At 43.8% G+C, this 14,678-nt stretch overlaps 1 protein-coding gene across 8 annotated transcripts in view; it reads right to left on the minus strand.

Moving 5' to 3' along the window:
* The window catches only part of LMO3 (LIM domain only 3), a 116,347-nt gene that overhangs the window by 90,209 nt on the left and 11,460 nt on the right, over positions 1-14,678 (minus strand). For all 8 annotated transcript variants that reach the window (XM_038770757.1, XM_038770766.1, XM_038770802.1 and 5 more), the window contains one exon: positions 4,639-4,852. In XM_038770757.1, the coding sequence (XP_038626685.1) occupies positions 4,639-4,844 (206 nt within the window). In that variant the 5' untranslated portion in view covers positions 4,845-4,852. The remainder of the gene's footprint in view (positions 1-4,638; positions 4,853-14,678) is intronic.

The raw sequence follows: 14,678 nt of genomic DNA on the forward strand, positions 1-14,678 counted from the left end.
TGATGGCATTTGTTCAGTGCTTACTATGTGCCAAGCAATGTTCTAAGTGCTGGGGTAGATAAAAGAAAGTCAGGTGCTTGGCACATAGTAAGACTGTGGGGCTCACAGTCTTAATCTCCATTTTCCAGATGAGGTAACCGAGGCCAAGAAAAGTAAAGTGACTGGCCCAAGGTCACACAGCAGATAAGTGGCAGAGCTGGGATCAGAACCCTTGTGCCTGTCTGTTTCGTTGTTTGTCTCTCCCTTTCTGGACTGTGAGCCTGCTGTTGTGTGGGGATTGTCTCTGTTGCTGAATTGTACTTTCCAAGTGCTTAGTACAGTGCTCTGCACACAGTAAGTGCTCAATTAATACAATTGAATGAAAATAATAATAATGATAATAATAATTATAATAATAAAATAGAAGCCCCAAGCTTCCATTTCTAGGATCAGAATCAAAATCTGTTAGACTGCGAGCCCCTTTTAGACTGTGCGCCCACTTCTGGGTAGGAACTGTCTCTATATGTTGCCAACTTGTACTTCCCAAGTGCTTAGTACATTGCTCTGCACACAGTAAGCGATCAATAAATACGATTGATTGATAACGAAAGTCGTATTTCTTCGTGCCCTTTCACATTACTGAGGTCAAAGTTTCTCCTCAGAACATCTCTGGGAATATGGAAAGGGAGTTAGGATCATCCCCATTTTGCCTATGAGGAAACTGAGGTCCAGAGAAGTTAAGGGATTTAGCCCTTCATGGGACTGTTTCCAGCCCGATCTGCTTGTATCCACCCTGGCATTTAGTACAGCGCCTGGAGCATATTTAAGTGCTGAACAAATACCATAATTATTATAATTATTATTATTTGTCCAAAGCCACACAGAGGGCAAAGTGGAACCAGTGACCTTCAACTCCGAGATCTGTTTTCTCTTGTCTGCCCCGCGAGGTCTCTCCAGCAAGGATTCCCTGCAGGATCCAAGTCATCATGGATGGATGGAGGGCTTGCTGTGTGCCGAGCACTGCGCTAAGCGTTTGGGAAAGCACAACAGCGATTTAGTGGAAAGATCCCGGGCTTGGGAGTCATGGGTTCTAATCCTGGCTCAGCCACTTGTCTGTTGTGTGACCTTGGGCAAGTCGCTTCACTTAGCATGGCTTAGTGGAAAGAGCATGGGCTCCTCAAGAACCTCCAGTAGCTAATTATAATAATAATGATATATTTAATAATGACGGCATTTATCAAGCTTCTAGACTGTGAGCCCGCTGTTGGGTAGAGACCATCTATGTTGCCAACTTGGACTTCCCAAGAGCTTAGTACAGTGCTCTGCACACAGTAAGTGCTCAATAAATATGATTGAATGAATGAATGAATGAATTAAGCTCTTACTATGTGCAAAGCACTGTTCTAAGCGCTGGTATTTGTTAAGCGCTTACTATGTGTGAAGCACTGTTCTAAACGCTGGGGGGATACAAGGTGATCAGGTTAGTTGTGAGAAGCAGCATGGCTTAGTGGCAAGAGCCCAGGCTTGGCAGTCAGAGGTCGTGGGTTCTGATCCCGGCTCCTCCCCTTGTCATCAGTGTGACTTTGGACAACTCACTTCACTTCTCTGGGCTTCAGTTACCTCCTCTGTAAAATGGGGATGAAGACTGTGAGCCCCACATGGGACAACCTGCTTGCCTTGTGCTTAGCACATAGTAAGTGCATACCAAATACTGTCATTATTATTATCCACTTCCACAAAAAAGAAACTCCTCACCATTTGCTTTAAAGTGCTTAGTTTGCCTCCCTCCTGCCTCACCTTCCTGCTCTTCTATTCCAACTCAGCCCACACATTCCGCTCAGCTAATACCGACCCACTCGCTAGACTTCAATCTCGCCGCCGACCTCTCTCCCGCCTCCTGCCTCTGGCCTCAAACGCCCTCCCTCTTCATATCCAACGGACGATCGCTCTCCAAACCTTCAAATCGTTAAGAGCATATCTCTTCCAAGAGGACTTTCCTGATTAAGTCCTCATTTCCTCTCTCCCCGCTCCTTTCTGAATCATCCTGTTCTGCTCCTTTTATATTCACCCCTCCTTCAGGCCCACACCACTTATCCATAATTTATCCATATCTACGACTGTGTCCCCCTCTAGACTGTGAACTTGTTGTGCGCAGGGAACGCGTCTACCAACGCTGTTGTATTGTCGTCTCTCAAGTGCTTACTACAGAGCTCAGCACGCAGTAAGAACTTGATAAATACGATTGACTGACTAGACAAGTGAGCACTCAGTAAATGCTCCTCACTTCTCCCCACTCCCAAACAAATCCATTTTTGTATCTGAGAAGCGTCATGCATTCCCCAGGTGCCAAGATATTAATGATAATATTCATTCATTCCCTCTGCACATCCGCCAAGCTAGCTCTCTTCCTCCCTTCAAAGACCAACTGAGAGCTCACCTCCTCCAGGAGGCCTTCCCAGACTGAACCCCCACTTCTCCTCCCCATCCCCCTGCCTTTCCTCCCTGTATATATGTATATGTTTGTACGTATTTATTACCTTATTTTATTTGTACATATTTATTCAATTTATTTTATTTTGTTAATATGTTTTGTTTTGTTCTCTGTCTCCCCCTTCTAGCCTGTGAGCCCACTGTTGGGTAGGGACCGTCTCTAGATGTTGCCAACTTGGACTTCCCAAGCGCTTAGTACAATGCTCTGCACACAGTAAGCGCTCAATAAATACGATTGAATGAATGAATGAATGAATGAATTCAATCGTACTTACTGAGCACTTACTGTGTGCAGAGCACTGCAGTAAGTGTTTGGAAAGTACAATTTGGTAGCAGATAGGGTCAGTCCCTATGCAATAACAGGCTCACAGTCTAGAAGGGGGAGACAGACAACAAAACAAAACAAGTAGACAGGCAACGATATAATAATGGCATTTAAGTGCTTACAAATCTCAATCCCCATTTTGCAGATGAGGTCCCTGAAGCCCAGAGAAGTGAATTGACTTGTCCAAGGTGACTCAGCAGACAAGTGGTGGAGCTGGGATTAGAACCCATGACCTCTGACTCCCAAGCCTGGGCTCCATCTACTAAGCCATGCTTCTCACGTGGGGCTCACGCAGACTACAGATGAAAGAGAACAGGGATTGTCCCACATTGGGCTTAATCAATCAATCCATTTATTCATTCAATCGTATTTCTTGTGCTCAGTGGAAAGACCATGAGCTTTGGAGTCAGAGGTCATGGGTTCAAATCCAGGCTCTGCCAATTGTCGGCTGTGTGACTTTGGGCAAGCCACTTCACTTCTCTAGGCCTCAGTTCCCTCATCTGTAAAATGGGGATGAAGACTGTGAGCCCCCGTGGGACAACCTGATCACCTTGTAGCCTCCCCAGCGCTTAGAACAGTGCTTTGCACATAGTAAGTGCTTAACAGATAAAAAAATATATATATTAAAAAAATAGATAGACATGGGGTGGAGTGTGGGATTAGAACCCACACCCGGGCTCTTTCCACTGAGCCATGCTTCTTCTCTGAGATCCGTGACAACTCCGAACTCCGGCTTTGGAAAGGAAGCCAGCGAAGGGGTTTGGAGAAGCATCAGCGTGGCTCAACGGAAAGAGCCCGGGCTTGGGAGCCAGAGGTCACGGGTTCAAGTCCCGGCTCTGCCAATTGTCAGCTGTGTGACTTTGGGCAAGTCACTTCTCTGGGCCTCAGTTCCCTCATCTGGAAAATGGGGATGAAGACTGGGAGCCCCCCGTGGGACAACCTGATCACCTTGTAACCTCCCCAGCGCTTAGAACAGTGCTTTGCACATAGTAAATGCTTAACAGATAAGAAAAAGAAAAAATATTTTAAAAAAAGATAGACATGGGGCGGAGTGCGGGATTAGAACCCACACCTGGGCTCTTTCCACTGAGCCATGCTGCTTCTCTGAGATCCGTGGCAACCCTGAGCTCCGGCTTCGGAAAGGAAGCCCGTGAAGGGGTTTGGAGAAGCATCAGCGTGGCTCAATGGAAAGAGCCCGGGCTTGGGAGCCAGAAGGTCATGGGTTCAAGTCCCGGCTCTGCCAATTGTCAGCTGTGTGACTTTGGGCAAGTCACTTCTCTGGGCCTCAGTTCCCTCATCTGTCAAATGGGGATGAAGACTGGGAGCCCCCCGTGGGACAACCTGATCACCTTGTAACCTTCCCAGAGCTTAGAACAGTGCTTTGCACATAGTAAGCGCTTAACAGATAAAAAAAAGAAAAAATATTTTAAAAAAAGATAGACAAGGGGCGGAGTGCGGGATTAGAACCCACACCCGGGCTCTTTCCACTGAGCCATGCTGCTTCTCTGAGATCCGTGACAACCCCGAGCTCCGGCTTCGGAAAGGAAGCCCGTGAAGGAGTTTGGAGAAGCATCAGCGTGGCTCAACGGAAAGAGCCCGGGCTTGGGAGCCAGAGGTCACGGGTTCAAGTCCCGGCGCTGCCAATTGTCAGCTGTGTGACTTTGGGCAAGTCACTTCTCTGGGCCTCAGTTCCCTCATCTGGAAAATGGGGATGAAGACTGGGAGCCCCCCGTGGGACAACCTGATCACCCCGTATCGTCCCCAGAGCTTAGAACAGGGCTTTGCACATAGTAAGTGCTTAACAAAGGCCATTATTATTATAATTATTATCATTATTATCCTACCTGAGGTAGTCTCTGCGACACAGGATGAGGTTGGCTTTGGTGTAGAGAGTGGATCCCACTTCTCCCAGACGGCAGTCGCAGCAGGCGCACTTCAGGCAATCCTCATGCCAGTATTTGTCCAAGGCTTTGAGAAGGTAGCGGTCCTTGATTTTCCGGTTGCAGCCAGCACAACCTTTCGGCTTCGTGTCTGGCTGGACTGAGAGCATTTGTATACCTGGAGGAGCGGCCGGACCGAAAAAGAAAAAAAAAAAAATAGGAACAGAAAAAAACAGAGAGGAAACTGGTGAGAGGAGTACTAACTTATGGTTGTACATATTCATTACTCTATTTATTCATTTATTTTACTTGTACATATCTATCCTATTCATTTCATTTTGTTAGTATGTTTGGTTTGGTTCTCTTTCTCCCCCTTTTAGACTGTGAGCCCACTGTTGGGGAGGGACTGTCTCTATGTGTTGCCAGTTTGTACTTCCCAAGCGCTTAGTACCGTGCTCTGCACCTGGTAAGCGCTCAATAAATACGACTGATGATGGTGAGGAGGAGGTGAGGTTTGCATCGTCGTCGGATGATACTAGCTAATGATGATGACCGTTAGAGCGTTCGTTCATTCAGTCGTGTTTGAGTGCTTACTATGTGCCGAGCACTGGACTAAGCGCTTAATGACTGTGGCATTTGTTAAGCGCTTGCTTAGAACAGTGCTTCACACATAGTAAGCACTTAATAAATGGCATTATTAGTAGTAATAATAATCATTATTATTATAGTAATAATAATTATTATAATAATTATAATAAATACAATTATATAATAAACACAATTATGATAATAATAATGAATATAATAATAATTATAATGATAATAATGATAGTAATACTTAGTCTTTTAGACGGTGAGCCCACTGTTGGGTAGGGACTGTCTCTATGTGTTGCCAATTTGTACTTCCCAAGCGCTTAGTACAGTGCTCTGCACATAGTAAGCGCTCAATAAATACGATTGATGAGGAGGAGGAGGAGGTGAGGTTTGCATCGTCGTCGGATGATACTAGCTAATGATGATGACCGTTAGAGCATTCGTTCATTCAGTCGTGTTTATTGAGTGCTTACCGGGTGCCGAGCACTGGACTAAGCGCTTAATGACTGTGGCATTTGTTAAGCGCTTGCTTAGAACAGTGCTTCACACATAGTAAGCACTTAATAAATGTCATTATTATTATTAGTAATAATAATAATAATAATAATAATTACTATTATAGTAATAATCCCTTCGCCATAGCACCTGTATATGTGTATATATGGTTGTACATATTTATTACTCTATTTATTTATTCATTTATTTTACTTGTACATTTCTATCCTATTTTATTTTGTTGGTATGTTTGGTTCTGTTCTCTGTCTCCCCCTTTTAGACTGTGAGCCCACTGTTGGGTAGGGACTGTCTCTATGTGTTGCCAATTTGTACTTCCCAAGCGCTTAGTACAGTGCTCTGCACATAGTAAGTGCTCAATAAATACGATTGATTGATTGATTGATAATAAATATAATTATATAATAAATATAATTATAATAATTATAATAAATATAATAATAATTATAATGATAATAATAATAATAGTAATAATTAGTCTTTTAGACTGTGAACCCACTGTTGGGTAGGGACTGTCTCTATATGTAGCCAATTTGTACTTCCCAAGTGCTTAGTACAGTGCTCTGCACATAGTAAGCGCTCAATACAATTGATGATGATAATAAGTGATCACATTTGTACTTCCCAAGTGCTTAGTACAGTGCTCTGCACACAGTAAGCACTCAATAAATATGATTGATTGATTGATTGATTAAGTGCTTACTATGTGCCAGACACCGTACTAAGTGCTAGGGTGGGTATAAGTAATAATAATGATGACAATAATAATAATCATCATCATCAATCGTATTTATTGAGCGCTTACTGTGTGCAGAGCACTGTACTAAGCGCTTGGGAAGTACAAGTTGGCTGCATATAGAGACAGTCCCTACCCAACAGTGGGCTCACAGTCTAAAAGAGTGGGCTCACAGTCTAAATGATAATAGGATTTGTTAAGCACTTACTTTGTGCCAGGCACTGAGCACTGGGGAAGGTAATAATAATAATGGCATTTATTAAGCGCTTACTATGTGCAAAGCACTGTTCTAAGCGCTGGGGGGGATACAAAGTGATCAGGTTGTCCCACGGGGGGCTCACAGTCTTAATCCCCATTTTCCAGGAGAGTAACTGAGGCTCAGAGAAGTTAAGTGACTTGCCCAAGGTCACACAGCAGACATGTGGTGGAGCCAGGATTCGAACCCATTACCTCAGACTCCAAAGCCTGTGCTCTTTTCACTGAGCCACGCTGCTTCTCTATAGCCACGCTGCTTCTCTATACAATAGTACAATAATAATAATAATAATAATAATAATAATCATAATAATAACAATAATGATAATAATACTATTTGTTAAGTGCTTACTATATGCCACCAGGCACTGTACTAAGGGCTGAGGTGGGTACAAGTAATAATAGTAATGATAATAATAATAATAATAATGATGATGATGGGATTTGTTAAGCACTTACTATGTGCCAGGCACTGAGCACTGGGGAGGGTACAAGTAATAATAATAATAACAATAATGAAAATAATAGTATTTGTTAAGTGCTCACTATATGCTGCCAGGCACTGTACTAAGGGCTGAGGTGGGTACAAGTAATAATAGTAATGATAATAATAATAATGATGATGATGGGATTTGTTAAGCACTTACTATGTGCCAGGCACTGAGCACTGGGGAGGGTACAAGTAATAATAGTAATGATAATAATAATAATAATGATGATGATGGGATTTGTTAACCACCTACTATGTGCCAGGCACTGAGCACTGGGGAGGGTACAAGTAATAATAATAATAATAATAATAATAACAATAATGGTAATAATAGTATTTGTTAAGTGCTTACTATATGCCGCCAGGCACTGTACTAAGGGCTGAGGTGGGTACAAGTAATAATAGTAATGATAATAATAATAATGATGATGATGATGGGATTTGTTAAGCACTTACTATGTGTCAGGCACTGAGCACTGTGGAGGGTACAAGTAATAATAATAATAATAATAATGACAATAATGAAAATAATAGTATTTGTTAAGTGCTTACTATATGCTGCCAGGCACTGTACTAAGGGCTGAGGTGGGTACAAGTAATAATAGTAATGATAATAATAATAATAATGACGGGATTTGTTAAGCACTTACTATGTGCAAAGCACTGTTCTAATCGCTGGAGGAATGCAAAGTGATCAGGTTGTCATACGTTGGGCTCACAGTCTTCATCCCCATTTTACAGATGAGGGAACTGAGGCACAGAGAAGCAAAGTGACCTGCCCAAAGTCACATAGCTTCTAGACTGTGAGCCCGCTGTTGGGTCGGGACCGTCTCTATATGTTGCCAACTTGTCCTTCCCAAGCGCTTAGTCCAGTGCTCTGCACACAGTAAGCGCTCAATAAATACGATTGAATGAATGAATGAATGAATGAATGACAGTGGCGGAGCCGGGATTAGAACCCATGACCTCTGACTCCCAAGCCTGGGTTCTTTTCACTGAGCCAGTGGACACAGTCCCTGTCCCTGGTGGGGCTCACACTCTCAATACCCATTTTACAGATGAGGAAACTGTCCCTAGGCTGGTTGTGGGCAGGGAACATGTCTCCCAACTCATATGTACTCTCCCACATCCATAATAATAATAATAATAATAATAATAATAATAATGATAGCCATATTTGTTAAGCACTTACTCTACATGAGGCACTGCACTAAGCGCTGGGGTGGATATTAGCAAATCGAGTTGGATACAGTCCCCCGTCATATGTGGGTTTAATAGTCTCGGGCCCCATTTTACAGATGGGACAACTGAGGCCCCGAGAAGTGAAATGACTACCCCAAGGTCATAGAGCAGACAAGCGACAGGATTATGACCCATGAACTCTGGCGCCCAGACCTGCGCTCAATCCACCGCACCGTGCCGCTTCTGTTAGGAGAGTGATTTTCCCAAGGAAACACTCAATAAATACCCGTCCTTTATCTAACGTATTTAATCATCATCATCATCAATTGTATTTATTGAGCGCTTACTGTGTGCAGAGCACTGTACTAAGCGCTTGGGAATTACAAGTTGGCAACTTATAGAGACAGTCCCTACCCAACAGTGGGCTCACAGTCTATTAATCGTCTATTTAATCGAGCTCTTACTGTGTTCAGAGCACTGTAGTAAGCGCTTAGGAGAGCACAATTCAGCAATATACAAAAACATTCCCTGCCCACAATGAGCTTAGTCTAAAGGGGGAGACAGACATTAATATAAATAAATTACCATTAATTGATAATTAATTGATAATTACAATTATAATTACAATTGATAATTGATAATTACAATTACAATTATTGGTAATTGATAATTGATAATCACAATTAATTGATTGCTTATTTTTATGCATATCGATAGCAGTCTTCCCTTTTGGGCAGTGAACTTGTCTAACAACATGGATTGTGCTCTCTCAATTGTTTAGTTACAGGCTCCGCCAAAGTAAGCTCTCAAATACCATCCTGAAAACCAGTGTGGCTCCGTGGAAAGAGCCCGGGCTTGGGAGTCAGAGGTCCTGGGTTCTAATTCTGCCTCCCCCTCTTGTCAGCTGTGTGACTTTGGGCAAGTCACTTCACTTCTCTGGGCCTCAGTTCCCTCATCAGGAAAATGGGAATTAAGACTGTGAGCCCCACGTGGGACAACCTGATCACCTTGTATCCCCCCCCAGCGCTTAGAACAGTGCTTTGTACATAGTAAGCACTTATAATAATAATGATAATGACATTTATTAAGCGCTTACTATGTGCAAAGCACTGTTCTAAGCGCTGGGGAGGTTACAAGGTGATCAGGTTGTCCCACAGGGGGCTCACAGTCAATCCCCATTTTACAGATGAGGGAACTGAGGCACGGAGAAGTGAAGTGAACTTGCCCACAGTCACACAGCTGAAAAGTGGCAGAGCCGGGACTTGAACCCATGACCTCTGACTCCAAAGCCCGGGCTCTTTCCACTGAGCCACGCTGCTTCCCTATCAAATTTCAAATACTTATCAAATAAGTATCAAATACTTATCAAATACCATCATCATCATTATTATTATTACAAAGTCATAATGTCTTCCAAATGCTTAGTACAATGCTCTGCTTACAGCAAGCATTCAGTAGATACCATCATCATCATCATCAATCGTATTTATTGAGCGCTTACTATGTGCAGAGCACTGTACTAAGCGCTTGGGAAGTACAAATTGGCAACACATTGAGACAGTCCCTACCCAACAGTGGGATTGATTATTTATGTACATCAATGTCAGTATTCCTTTCTACACTGTGAGCCCCTTGTGGGCAGGGAACGTGGACCTGGGTTCTAATCCCGCCCCGCCTCTTGTCTGCTGGGTGACATTGGGCAAGTAACTTCACCTCTATGGGCCTCAGTTTCCTCATCTGGAAAATGGGGATTAAGACTGGGAGCATGTGGGACAACCTCATTACCTTGTATCTACCTCAGCTCAGAACAGTGCTTGACACAGAGTAGGCTTCATCCCCATTTTACAGATGAGGGAACTGAAGGACAGAGAATAATAATGATAATCATAATAATGATATTTTTTAAGCGCTTACTATGTGCCAAGCACTGCTCTAAGCGCTGGGGAGGTTACAAGGTGATCCGGTTGTCCCACGGGGGGCTCACAGTCTTCACCCCCATTTTCCTGATGAGGTAACTGAGGCACAGAGAATAATAATGATAATAATAATAATGATGGTAGTTGTTAAGCGCTTACTATGTGCCAAGCACTGTTCTAAGCACTGGGAGGGGATACAAGGTGATGAGGTTGTCCCACGGGGAGCTTACAGTCTTCACCCGAATGTGAGCCCACTGTTGGGTAGGGACCGTCTCTATATGTTGCCAACTTGTACTTCCCAAGCGCTTAGTACAGTGCTCTGCACACAGTAAGCGCTCAATAAATACGATTGATTGATTGATTAACAATAATAATAATAATAATAATAATAATTCCTCCTCAGGGAACCGACAGTCCAAGAGAGGAAAAAGAAACAAAATTCTCTACAGAAGGAGGGAGAGAAAAGATAAATATCATGATGAGTAATTACTTAAATAAAAGAGTGAGCAGTTGGATACAGACCCATGGGTGGTTATCAGCACTCACTTGGAAAAGAAGTCCTGAGGTCAATCAAGACTACTTACTGAGCACCTAACTGTTTACTGAGCGCTTCAAAAAGATTACAATAGCTTTAGTAGCTCAGTGGAAAGAGCACGGGCTTTGGAGTCAGAGGTCATGGGTTCGAATCCCGACTCCGACACATGTCTGCTGTGTGACCTTGGGCAAGTCACTTAACTTCTCTGAGCCTCAGTTACCTCATCTGTAAAATGGGGATTAAGACTGTGAACCCCACATGGGACAACCTGATCACTTCGTATCCCCCCCAGTGCTTAGAACAGCGCTTTGCACATAGTAAGTGCTTAACAAATGCCAACATTATTATTAGTAGTAGTAGACACGATCCTGGAGAGATGAAATGTTCATCACTGTTCTCCCGATAACAGAAAACAAAAAGTTGCCCTCCCTATCCCGAAACTGGATATTCTTCATATTTTCCCATTTTGCTTTTTTGGGTTGGGCTTTGGAACAGGTTCCCAGAGAAGCAGTTAGGCACGCTAAACATCCGCTTTCTTATTCTTCCAGATCCTTCTGTCCCACCCTGAATACAAAGTGCCGCGTGCAGGGGTGGGGTCCATGATTAGTGGCCCTCAGCAGGGAAAATTTTGGAAATCTTACAGCACTTCCACTCCTAAGCAAAGTCTTGCCCTTGCAGGAAAAATGGGATTAAGATTTCAACCGTTTTTAAATAATAATAATGGCATTTGTTAAACGCTTACTACGTACCAGGCACTGTTCTAAGTGCTGGGGAAGATACAAGGTCATCAAGTTGTCCCACATGGGGCTCCCAGTCTTTAATCCCCTTTTACAGATGAGGTAACTGAGGCCCAGACTTGCCCAAAGTCACCCAGCTGACAAGTGGCAGAGGTGGGATTAGAACCCATGACCTCTGATTCCCACGCCTGTGCTCTTTCCACTGAGCCACACTGTTTCTCTTAAATAATCTGATGCCCAACATGTACATATATGTATCCTTTAGTCCCGACCTTGCGATGTTAGTTAAAATTAATCGTTTAATGCTGTGGGAGTGTGAGAGACAGACACAAAGACAGACAGAGATAAGGTGGTGGGGAATGAGATAGCGGGGTTTGGAAGGGAATGGAAGCATAATCCCGATGGGGAATAGAGGAATACTAAATTAACACAGCCACAGTTGATGCAGGAGTGCTCAGTACAGTGCTCTGCACACAGTAAGTGCTCAATAAATGCGATTGAATGAATGAATGAGTGGGGAGGGATGTCCGCTGGATCAAGTAAGCACTTAAATACCATCATCATCATCACCAACTAAAAAAGGTACAAAGAGGCTAAAACCGTGATTTCACCAACTGGAATATGTTTTGATACCACAGACTCACTATAAACTTTACTCCGATCTGTGAGCCCACTGTTGGGTAGGGACTGTCTCTATATGTTGCCAACTTGTACTTCCCAAGTGCTTAGTACAGTGCTCTGCACACAGTAAGCACTCAATAAATATGATTAATTGATTGATTGAAAAATGATTATTACTCTTTTTTGTGGTTTTTTTTTTTTTTTTAAAGAGTATGAAACCAATCTCGGTGTCTGCATTCAAAGCATTTTTCCAAGCCACGCCAACATGGAAATCGCAGTTCTGTACAGGGTTGCTTTCCCCATTACAATAACGGGTTCTTGATGCAAAGACTCCGGGGATTTTTAGTAGCGTGGGGTAAGAGGCACGAAAGAAACAAAAAAATTAACATTCTCTTGTGTTTTCTCCACCTCATCCAGCTCAAAAGCCCACACCAACTCTAGAACCAAATGTCTTTCCAAGTTTTTTCTGGATTTCTACTAATAATGATGGTATTTGTTATGCACTTACTATGTGTCAAACACTGTTCTAAGCACTGGGGTAGATGCGAGTCACTGTCCCACATGGGGCTCACGGTCTTCATTTCCATTTTACTGATGAGGTCACTGAGGCCCAGATAATAATAAGAAGAACAATAATGGTACTTGTTAAGCGCTTATTATGTGTCAAGCACTGTTCTAAGTTCTGGGAGGGATACAAAGTCATCAGGTTGTCCCACGTGGGGCTCACAGAATTAATACCCATTTTACAGATGGGGTGACTGAGGCACAGAGAAGTTAAAGTCACTTAAGCTACTTAAGCTGACAAGTGGCTTGTCAAGCAGCGTGGCTTAGTGGAAAGAGCACAGGCTTGGGAGCCAGAGGTCGTGGGTTCTAATCCCAGCTCTGCCACTTGTCAGCTGGGTGACTTTGGGCAAGTCACTTCACTTCTCTGGGCCTCAGTTACCTCATATGGAAAATGGCGATTAAGACTGCGATCCCCACGTGGGACAACCTGATCACCTTGTATCCATCCCAGCATTTAGAACAGTGCTTGACACATAGTAGGCGCTTAACAAATGCCATCATTATTAATGAGAAGTAGCGTGGCTCCGTGGAAAAGAACCCGGGCTTTGGAGTCAGAGGTCATGGGTTCAAATCCCAGCTCCGCCAATTGTCAGCTGTGTGACTTTGGGAAAGTCACTTAACTTGTCCATGCCTCAGTTACCTCATCTGTAAAATGGGGATTAAGACTGTGAGCCCCCCTTAGGACAATCTGTTCACATTGTAAACTCCCCAGTGCTTAGAACAGTGCTTTGCACAGAGTAAGCACTTAATAAATGCCATTATTATTATTATTATTATTAAGTGGTGGAGCTGGGATTAGAACCCATGACCTCTGACTCCCAAACCCAGGCTCTTTCCACTGAGCCACAGGCGGCCACACAGGAGACAAGCGGCAGAGCCGGGATTAGAACCCAGATCCTTCTGACTCCCAAGTCTGGGCTCTAACTACTAGGCTGTGCTGCTTCTCCACTAATGAATCAAAATAACTTCTCCTCCATTCAGCAACCCCCATCCCTTTGAATTGCTCTTGCAGTCGGGCTAATGATAATAATAATAATAGTAATAATTGGCATTTATTAAGTGCTTACTATGTGCAATGCACTGTTCTAAGCGCTGGGGAGGATACAGGGTGATCAGGTTGTCCCACTTGGGGCTCACAGTCTTAATCCCCATTTTACAGATGAGGGAACTGAGGCCCAGAGAAGTTAAATGACTTGCCCAAGATCACACAGCAGACACGTGGTGGAGTCGGGATTCGAACCCCTGACCTCTGACTCCAAAGCCCATGCTCTTTCCACTGAGCCACGCTGCTTCTATGAAGTGATTCAGGAAGCAGGTGGTGGTGGCTGGCCTAGTTCGGTCCGTTTACTATGTGGGATCAGTCGAGGCGCTTACCATGTGCTAAGCGCTGTGCTGAGCGGGAAGGTCCGCTTGCCTTTCACATAAAACAGGTGACAAGACAGAGTGTGGATGCTCACGGGAGCCAGAAAGTCATGAATTCTCATCCCGGCTCTTCTCCTTGTCTGCTTCTAGACTGTGAGCCCGCTGTTGGGTAGCGATCGTCTCTATATGTTGCCAACCTGTACTTCCCAAGCGCTTAGTACAGTGCTCTGCACACAGTAAGCGCTCAATAAATACAATTGAATGAATGAATGAATGAATGCTGTGCGACCTTGGGCAAGTCAAATCGCTTCTCTGGGCCTCAGTGACCTCGTCCATAAAATGGGGATTGAGACTGGGAGCCCCACACGGGACAGGGACTGTGTATACCCCAGTGGTTAGTACAGTGCCTTGTACATAATAAGTGCTTAACAAGTACTGTAACTATTAAGTCATGCGCTCAACAAGACCCTGCTGAGAGCTCACCTCCTCCAGGAGGCCT

Source organism: Tachyglossus aculeatus, chromosome 2, assembly GCF_015852505.1.
Source record: "Tachyglossus aculeatus isolate mTacAcu1 chromosome 2, mTacAcu1.pri, whole genome shotgun sequence".
NCBI classification, from domain to species: Eukaryota; Metazoa; Chordata; class Mammalia; order Monotremata; family Tachyglossidae; genus Tachyglossus; species Tachyglossus aculeatus.